The sequence below is a fragment of the Phalaenopsis equestris genome, unplaced genomic scaffold, assembly GCF_001263595.1.
Source record: "Phalaenopsis equestris unplaced genomic scaffold, ASM126359v1 Scaffold000061, whole genome shotgun sequence".
Classification (NCBI taxonomy): Eukaryota; Viridiplantae; Streptophyta; class Magnoliopsida; order Asparagales; family Orchidaceae; genus Phalaenopsis; species Phalaenopsis equestris.
This window is the reverse complement of record NW_018164503.1, coordinates 360,383-370,184: the sequence shown is the minus strand read 5'-3', so window position 1 is coordinate 370,184 and position 9,802 is coordinate 360,383. Positions and strand designations below refer to the sequence as shown.

The window sequence follows — 9,802 nt, the reverse complement described above, 5'->3', positions numbered from 1 at the left end:
AAATAATTAATATAAAAATGATACAAACAGAAATATTTATTTAATAAATTAATTATTTTGAGCCAAATAAAGTCGAACAAATAAGTAAAAATTTATTCGTAATAAACTCGTTTATAAGTCGAGCTAAAAAAGTTATTCATATTTTCTTGCTCTATTTTAATTATTGTGACTCTTTACATAGATATCACTCAATTCATATGTATCAATACATGAAAAAATTAGATTTTAATTATTAAATGTGAATTGTTGGATTTTCATATTTTCAGCATAGGTTGGATTTGTGAAAATTAAATTTTAGGGGCGATAATTACCAAAATATCCACCAAAAAACATATAATTTAGATATTTGATAAATAAATATTAAAAAAAATAAGGGGTCAGGACGTAAATTCCTCAGAATCATATCGCCATGGCGGGAAACATTTTATTTTCTTTTCGTCTCGCCATGTCAAAACCCTAGCCTTCTAAAACCCCGGTTAAGGCGATCGATCGCCTTTTCACTGTTCCCGGAAAGGCATGGGAAGAGAAGACGATGATATCAGAGCAGCGAAGCTCGGATACAAAGAAGCGGCTCGGGATGGGAACCACGAGGAAGAGGCGCGGTGGGCAAACTTGATTGGAGACATCCTCAAGAGGAGGGGAGAGTACGTCGAGGCTCTGAGGTGGCTTCGAATCGATTACGAGGTATCCGCAAAGTATCTTCCTCAGAAACAGCTCCTTGCGACATGCCAGTCTCTTGGCGAGGTCTATCTCCGGCTAGAGCGCTTTAAAGAAGCACTCCTCTATCAGGTTATAGTTGTTGAAAGTTTATTTTACTCTTTATGTTTGAATATTTGTAAGCAATGTTTACTAGCCTCTGTACGGTTGGTTGCAAGAGTGTGGAGGATTTAGAGTTTGAGAGAATCAATGGATATTGAGTTGCTAGGCTTTGTAGCCAAATAGCCATTCGCCAAAATCTCAGGACCTCTTTGGGTCGCTCTTAAACAAATAATTTGGTTTTTATAGAAAGAATTCGGAAGTTGGGTTTAAGTATAGTTGAAAACTTATATTACCAGCAGTGGCGCGTTACACCACTGCTGCCACTGCAAAATAGTATGTTTTTAAGGGAACAATCATATTTTTTTATTATATTTTTTTAATAAAAAAATATATGAAAAAAAATGATTCCAAACGGCCGTTAGCTTTTATTTTTTTTTGGGCCAAAAATATTAAAGGTTTGTAACTGACCGTTACACCACTGCTGCCACTGCAAAATAGTATGTTCTTAAGGGAACAATCATATTTTTTTAATAAAAAAAATATATGAAAGAAATGATTCCAAACGGCCGTTAGCTTTAATTTTTTTTTGGGCCAAAAAGATTAAAGGTTTGTAACTGAAATACTTTTTGCATATGCAATTGCCAACGGTTTCTGCATAATTCGTTGTAAATAAAATTATAGATGCTACTGCCAAGTTCCTAGATAGAAGTTCATTTCCGATAGCTATGGTGTGTTCATTTTTTATAAAGACAACCTCTGTAAATATTGTAATTGGATTTTGTATCACATTATATCCAATTTTCTACTTTTGAATTCGAAACCTTTATGAAGAATTTGATGCAATTTCGTATATTTATTAAATGCCTTAAAAACATCCATTTCAGACGAGCAACATCTTTCTAGCAAACAATCACTTGCATATATGAAATTTGGTAGGAGGGTTCTGGAGTTAATTTTCTAATTATATCCATTCTGCTGTATATTTTTTCAGCCTGTTGGAGATTTAATTTTGCATGGTTTTGTAGGTTAATTATTTACTCAAAATCTGCATGAGTGATACTTCTATGTGCACCTCATACTTGCAAACTATTTTTTAAGAGGTTTGAGGCTAGAAAAGTTTCTATATGATTTATTTTATCTTAATTTTTAGTTATACAAATTATGACCGTTCATCTTAAATTCACCATTCAGGTTATATGGTGCTAAATTTCATGAAAGTCTTAAGATGATTTGATAATGCATCAAGTATATAATGGTAACAAGATAACATATGGCTATGATAATGAAATGCATGCTTCACTAATTTCATAATATAGAAGCCTTCAAATCAAATATAAGAAAGTCTTAAGATGATTTGATAATGCATCAAGTATATAATGGTAACAAGATAACATATGGCTATGATAATGAAAGGCATGCTTCACTAATTTCATAATATAGAAGAAGCCTTCAAATCAAATATAGTTTTTTTAGCTTGTATAAAGAAACATATATAAAAGTTTGAATGAATTTGAAAAAATAAAGTTCAATTATGCTTTTGATATGGGAACTTGCAAGGTATCTATTTCTTCATCAGGTTTCACAAACACTTTTCTTATATAGGGTACTCTTTGTTTCTGCAACTTCATAAGATTTGTAAAGGGCAATTTGACACGATAGTGAAGCCCAATTGTCCCTTGAAGAACTAAACTGGCTTGGAAGCATAGCCTTCTTATGTTTTTGCTTTATATTCCAAAATATTGTTCTTTTAATTACATTCATTTCATAGGTTTAGTGAATTACCTATATTGTTTTTAACTTATATTCTATAATTTTCAATAACTCAATTTTTATCTTCTAATTTCCATGTATTGCAGAAAAAACATTTGGAGCTTGCCAATGATACAAATGACATTATTGAACAACAAAGAGCAAGTACACAACTTGGCCGAACTTACTATGAAGTGTTTTTAAGATCAGAAAATGATCACCACGCAATAAGAAGTGCGAAGAAATACTTCAAGTTGGCTATGAAACTGGCTCGGTCTCTCAAGGAAACCCCTCCCCCCAAAACAGATAGTTTCTTCCTAAAAGAATATATAAATGCACACAATAACATTGGTATGCTTGAAATGGATATCGATAATCTCGAGGAAGCCGAAAAAATGCTTCTCAAGGGTTTAATGATATGTGATGAAGAGGAAGTCAATGAATATGATGATGGACGCACCAGGCTTCATCATAACCTTGGAAATGTTTATTTAGAACTGCGGGAATGGAACAAGGCTAGGACCCACATCGAGAAAGACATTTTAATTTGTAGACGGATCGGACATCCCCAAGGTGAAGTGAAGGGGTTCATCAACCTTGGCGAGCTGCATTATAGAGTGCAAAAGTACGATGAGGCTATTCTTTGCTATCAGAAGGCAATGGATATTGCGAAAAGCATGGAGGATGAGGATTCCTTAGTAGATCATATTTCTCAGAATGTTAAAACTGTAAATGAAGCATCTAAGGTGTTAGAGTTATTGATAAAAGACGAGCAAAAACTCAAAAGATTGATGAGGGCCACGAGTGATGCCCGTGGAACGGCAAATGAAAGGAAATTTTTGTTAGAGCAAAATGTTTTCTTGGATAGTTTGATTGAAAAATCTTGCATGATTTTTGCATGGCCAAAGGTATGTTTGGTATTTATACTTCAATTTTATCTTTCACTGCTTGTTTTTCTTTTGAAGGTGACAGACAGTTATTCTTTGTAATTTAGTAGAATTGCGAGAGCCATTCTTTATGGAAATAAGGATTCTTATATTTCTCTGAGAACACAATTTGATGTTATTAACCACCAGTCATAACAATTGATAGCATATTCTAGCTCTATGTTTCAACTCTCCTAAACGAAAACTCAAATTGTGTTTTTTATACTTTTGCATAAGTTGTAAGCTTTCCCATCTTATAAGATCAGACAAGATCAGGATAAACGCTAAGTAAAACATGTTGTTGTGTCTCATGCCTGTTCAAAAAGGGTGGAAATTCAAGTTGTAATTACTGCTATAGTCATATTGCTTTTGGTATTTACATCATACTCTAGGTAATGATCATTACTGCCATAGTCATATTGCTTTTGGTATTTGCATCATGATCTTGGTAATGATCAAATTCCTCTTAAGGTAAAATAGTAAGTTATAATTCTTTCGCATTATGAATAAAAATATGCATAATTTTATTCTCATTATCTTAATGGGTTTACACCTAGTTTGATTTCTTTGAGCCCAATACTTCTAATATTTATTAACTGGATTTCCATACTTCGATTCTGTGGAAACTTCCAACTATATCATCAGTTTTGTAGATAAAAGTACTTGCAGGCATGGAAACTTGGAGAAAATCTAATTAACGTCTTTCACATATAAATGAAGGCAACCTAACTATTGCTTAAAGCCTTCCTTTGTTAACAAATACTTGATTTAATAGTTCTGTCTGAATTGAACCCATGATCTTTTTAAAGAAAAAACTCAAATTTGATTTTGTGATTTGTAAATGCAATTTTTGGCAGTTCTTCCAAATAATTCTATTTTGATCTTCTGTTATAATATCATATTTATATCAAGATATATTGGGCTAATGTTTTAAAATTTAATTAACAGCATCAAGAATTTGCAAAAAGGAAGAAAAGAGTAGCAACTGAGCTTTGCGACAAGAAAAAACTCGGCGATTCTTTTCTGGATATAGGAGAGTCTTACCAGAAACTTAGAAACTTCGGAAAAGCACGCAAATGGTATATGAAAAGTTGGAATGCTTACAGATCTATCGGTAACCTTGAGGTATGCTATTTATGATTTCCTGTGCGTTTGAATCATGTAGTACTGCCGTGGATGAATTTCTAAAAATAAATTGTTTCATTTAAAGGCAAATGTGCTTATTAAGGGGTTTTTTTGGCTTGCTGGGATCGGCTATTTAAAGTTGGTTTATTAGTAGATGCCAATTAATGGTCTATGGTGCTGATCAAATTTACCAATTACTAAATACTAAGTTATCTAAGGTTAAAAGAAATGAAAAAAAAAAAAGAAAGGGATCATAACCGCTATTGATCATCTAAGATAACTTCACATTACTTAAGATGGTTGAACCAAACTAATTACAGTTAAAATATAAGATTGTTATTTGATTAACTCTGTTATTTGGATAATTGATACTAGAGGAAAAGATGATAACGGCTACCGCGTCACTAATATTGCAGTCTAAACACCAAACAACCTTTGCATGGCTTCTTCTTTTTTATCGATGATGGTAAATTTACCATTTTCTTTTGGATTTTTTGTTTTTTGGGAGTTGCAAAGCTTGTTTCAATCCTTAAGTGGCCAATTAAACCGGAAGGCTTGCTTGCATGGTATCCTACATGATATGTATCTTGCAATATATATTTTCTTATAATGTGCAGGATTGTTTCATTTACTAGAATCTTATTTTATGATTATGAGAACCTCAGGGGCAGGCATTAGCCAAGATTAATGTTGGTGAGGTTTTGGATTCTTCCGGTGACTGGACTGGGGCACTAGAGGCATTTGAGGAAGGTTACAGGTGATTTAACAAAGATTGTGGAATTTGCACTTTTTTTTTAATTGGCAGTGTATATCTTCAATGGCGCAAAATGTCAATTATTTGTCCTTTGAATGATAAATTTCACCTTTGTTGACTTATTTTCATGCAGAATATCAGTCAAAGCTAACTTGCTATCTGTACAATTATCTGCACTTGATAATATGCATTATAGTCATATGATCAGATTTGACAATGTTGACGAAGCAAGGTATGTTTGGTGACATTTAGGACTTCGTAAATTTTGGACTCCTTTATTGAGTTTGTGCCATTGTCAGAAAATTACAGATTGAGATTCAAAATGTTAAGCGTTTATTGAATGAAAGCGAGTTGTTGATGAGAGTGGATCAAGATTACTGTTCTGAAACTGAAACAGAGGGCGTAGTTGCATCTCTTCTTTCATCCGATGAATCTGATTCATTGGAAATTAATAATCCTTCAATTTTTGTGGATAAGCCAAATATTGCCACCGGTGATGCTGTTGATGATGATGTACCTTTAAGAATGCTCGTTAAAAAATGCAAAAAATCATCCAAGATGGAGATGCCTTCATTAAACAAGAAAGCCAAAATGTCAGATAGGTTGGGCGAGCGTTCAAATAGAGATTTAATCAATCATGATGTTAACCACCAGTCTCTTGGTCGCAAGCGCGTTCGTGTGATTATTTCCGATGAGGAAGATGAAGAACTTGATCAGGCAACACAACTAAGAAAAAGGAACCATGGAAACCCCATTGAGGATGTGGCTACTTCTTGTGGAGGTTGATTCTATGCAGTTTGAATTAGAGTTTTGTTGACGAATGAAAACTTTTTAGCTCTTTTAATGAGTTTCTTGTTTTAATGTATCATTTTAGCATTGAAGTTTGCATTTTTTCTTAGTTTTTCTATTCAACAATGAACTTTTTGCTTGTTCACAGATATCAGGCTGGGTGAAATAGCTGGTCCTACTGCGGGGAAGGTGATTTTAATCTCAAACTCTAATGCTTGAAATATCTTGAGTTTAAGGGCTTTATGTGTATGTATTGTTAATAGAGAAGTGTACATGTCTATTCAAACTTTAACAATCCAGTAGAATGTTCTAGTTTTACGTTTTTTTCTATTTTACGTTAATTGTTTTGTGGAAAATAATACCATAATGTCCTTCAACTTTAGCAGGATTTGGTGAATTGTAATGCTTCGAAAGATAAATTGGATGCCTCCACACCGATTCAGATTGCAGAGAGTGCTTGTTCACTCAAATCAAAAAGTTCCAAATCATTTGATGATAATGTCACAGAATTTGGATCGGCCAGTAACGTGGAAATATCCAATGCAACCAAGTCCATGGCTTGTGGATCAAAACTTCATGTTCGTCAAGTCCCCAGTGGTTGTTTAGAGGTCAATAGTAGTGCAGGCCATACTTTCCCAGTAGATGATCATGGTGTAAGTAATATATATTGATAGTGTTTCTTTTCTTGTTATTTGATGGTTTTTCTTAAATGTTCTGCTACCGATCAAACTTGTTCATTGATTTTTGATGTGTGCGGGAAATCTGGTTAAAATAAAAACTGAACTAACTGGAAAAAATATAAGGGCATTTACATACTTGCATATTTACACTCATATCATTCAAATCTTTAATATCACATAAAAAATAGCACTATTACAGTTTTTAAAAGTGAAATACATCTTTTACTGCATAGATTTAAAGCACCAAAGGGCTATGAAAATATGAAACTTTAGGTGGGAAATATGTAAATACAAAAGAATTGAGTGGTATATATGTAAATCTTCCAAAAATATATTAGTTTAATTTGATTTTGTTTTTGTTTTTTTCCCTCTTTTATTATTATTATTTTTTTTGAGGTTTGCAAGTTGAGCTAAGCTAGAAAGTGTCTGCTTTTCCATGTTTTTATATTTGTCCATAAGTGTTGCTTGTTGAAGTTAGAAGGTTCTGTCAAATATCCATCGATTTCTCATTATTTGATTTTGTGCAGTGGTCTATAATGTTTAAAGCTGGTCATGACTCCGTTTATGTGGATATGAATTGTTGCTTGATGGGGAACATATTAGACGTTGATTATCTTAAAGTTGAAGTGGCTTGTGCCTTCTTTCTTGGCCTCTTTGAAGAGAAACGTTCTAAAGGTATTACTTATTACTTTTTAAACCTTTTTCAACCAATGAGTATAATTTGTTAACCTATTTTGTAGATGTTACTTAGATTAGGATTCTATAAGCATAAGTTAGCAGCTTCTAAACCACGATATATTATTAATTTGTTGAACTAATGGTATTATTTTTCATTCTGTAAGCGAATGACAAATTTATAACTTTAGGCATTGTAATGACTTATAAGGATTGGTTGCATTTGCTATCAAGGAATTTTTCAACTCAACTATCTAATTCATTTTCCACTACCTTTCTAGATTATAAATTATTGGACGGATTCTTTTATTAGGGAATGAAATATATAAAATTGGATGGCATGTTTTGCAAAACTAATTATGTCAGTTTGGATTCTTAAGTTATATGTTGTTATGAACATCAAACAAATTAAATAATGGAACGATTTGAAGTGAATGGTTCATAGATCTAATACATTATTATTGTCCGTGCAAGATTTTTTTCATATTAGTAAAATTCTCCATATATATATATTGTAAGAGTGGGCCCAAATAGGCACCCAACCCACACGGTACAACAAAAAAAAAAGAAAATTATAAACCCAAAAGAAGATGGTACCTATAAGATCAATTGGGTCGACCCAATTTAGTTCTGTCTCTGCCTCTAGTTCTCGGAAGGGAACCAACTAACAAATTTGTATAGTTCTCGGAAGGGAACCAGCTAACAAATTGGTAAGATGCGTACCATTACCCGAAGTAACCAAAGTATCATCCTTAGCTCAAGTAGATCTCCATTCTTCTTCTTCCTCCTAGAAGTGTAGACCTGTCATTCCTCATCCAAAGATTGTTGCTCATTCAGATGAGGTGGTAGTGCTGCAGTAGAAAAATTGCCAACAGTTGTGCCCACAAGAGATTCAAATGTATGTGAGTTAAGAGTTGTCTCTTCTAGCTCTAATACTTCCTAAAGATGGGGAGCTGCAAGGTTCTCCTGATTATCAGTCCGTGTAGGTAGGGGTCCGTTTCCAATAGGGTTTGAAAGTTTAGGTTGCTCAGCAGGGCCATCCAGCTTCTCATCGATCACAAAAATAGTATTTTCAGGGGGAGGGTCCATAGTAGAAATAAAATCAGACACCAAATCCTGTCCTGTGGTAGTTTTCTCTCCAGGTGGAGCAAATATGTCCTTAAATCCATCCTTATTCACTTTATCTTTAGATTTTAAATTAGGATGAAGCTCATGACATTTATCAAGAGTATGCCCAAAAAACTTACAATGAGAACAATAAGGAGGTCTATGCTCAATGACGATTTGTTGCCGATATCCATTATGAGTCGTGCCCAACCAGACTTCAGTAACATCAGGTAAAGTAATATCTCCTTTCATCGATCACAAAAATAGTATTTTCAGGGGGAGGGTTCATAGGAGAAATAAAATCAGACACCAAATCCTATCCTGTGGTAGTTTTCTCTCCAGGTGGAGCAAATATGTCCTTAAATCCATCCTTATTCACTTTATCTTTAGATTTTAAATTAGGATGAAGCTCATGACATTTATCAAGAGTATGCCCAAAAAACTTACAATGAGAACAATAAGGAGGTCTGTCTATGCTCAATGACTAGTGGTTGCCGATATCCATTATGAGTCGTGCCCAACCAGACTTTAGTAACATCAGGTAAAATAATATCTCCTTCCACAAGTATTTTGGCCACAACATGTCCAGTAAGGTTGAAAGTGGGTAGATCTAGCTTCATAGGGTCCCCAAGTATGACACCATTAGAGTAAAGAACGTAATGATGAAAAAAGTGTAGTTTGAGACCAGATAGACTAAACCATACGGTACAGTAGGAGGTTCATGATTGGGGTCAAAAGTTGGAGATCACTTGAGCAGCTTTATTGGTTTACCAGCAATGTTAAGATAATTTTTAGAGAAAATCCGAGTGTAGTTTTCAGGTACGGTTAACTAAATCAATACATGTCTCCTATCCATGAGCCCCACTTATCACTTTCCTGCTAATTTGAGATCATCAAAACTTCTTCTGATACCTTCCATAGCTGGGTGTCCCCACTGAAATTTTTCAATAAGAGCAAACTTGAATGTGAGACATGTATTGATTTAAGGACAGTCACATGTACCATCATTATACTCCTTATAACTTGAGGGGAAGACAACCGTTGTCTCCCCCTGAAGATTACCCACCACGTGGGCAAAGGAGGCTTTGCCAGGTTCAACCGAAGAAGGAAGCTTCATCACAACAAGGAGAAACCCTGCCAAGTCGGGCAGAGGTCAAAAACAACTAGCTGAAGAGGTCACGGCGAAGCTGCGCAGAAGACAAGAACTCTTCAATATTATATATATATATATATCAAAT

At 34.0% G+C, this 9,802-nt stretch overlaps 1 protein-coding gene across 2 annotated transcripts in view; it reads left to right on the top strand.

Moving 5' to 3' along the window:
* Positions 1-433: 433 nt before the first annotated feature.
* LOC110019575 (protein TONSOKU) overlaps positions 434-9,802 on the top strand; it is a 22,710-nt gene continuing 13,341 nt past the window's right edge. Inside the window, exons 1-9 of one of the 2 annotated variants that reach the window (XM_020717303.1) lie at positions 434-789; positions 2,616-3,416; positions 4,383-4,559; positions 5,225-5,316; positions 5,447-5,545; positions 5,613-6,094; positions 6,251-6,291; positions 6,489-6,755; positions 7,310-7,457. In XM_020717303.1, coding sequence (XP_020572962.1) covers positions 517-789; positions 2,616-3,416; positions 4,383-4,559; positions 5,225-5,316; positions 5,447-5,545; positions 5,613-6,094; positions 6,251-6,291; positions 6,489-6,755; positions 7,310-7,457 — 2,380 coding nt within the window. In that variant the 5' untranslated portion in view covers positions 434-516. Of the gene's footprint in view, positions 790-2,615; positions 3,417-4,382; positions 4,560-5,224; positions 5,317-5,446; positions 5,546-5,612; positions 6,095-6,250; positions 6,292-6,485; positions 6,756-7,309; positions 7,458-9,802 lie in introns of both variants that reach the window. The other variant, XM_020717302.1, reaches the window with a different exon arrangement.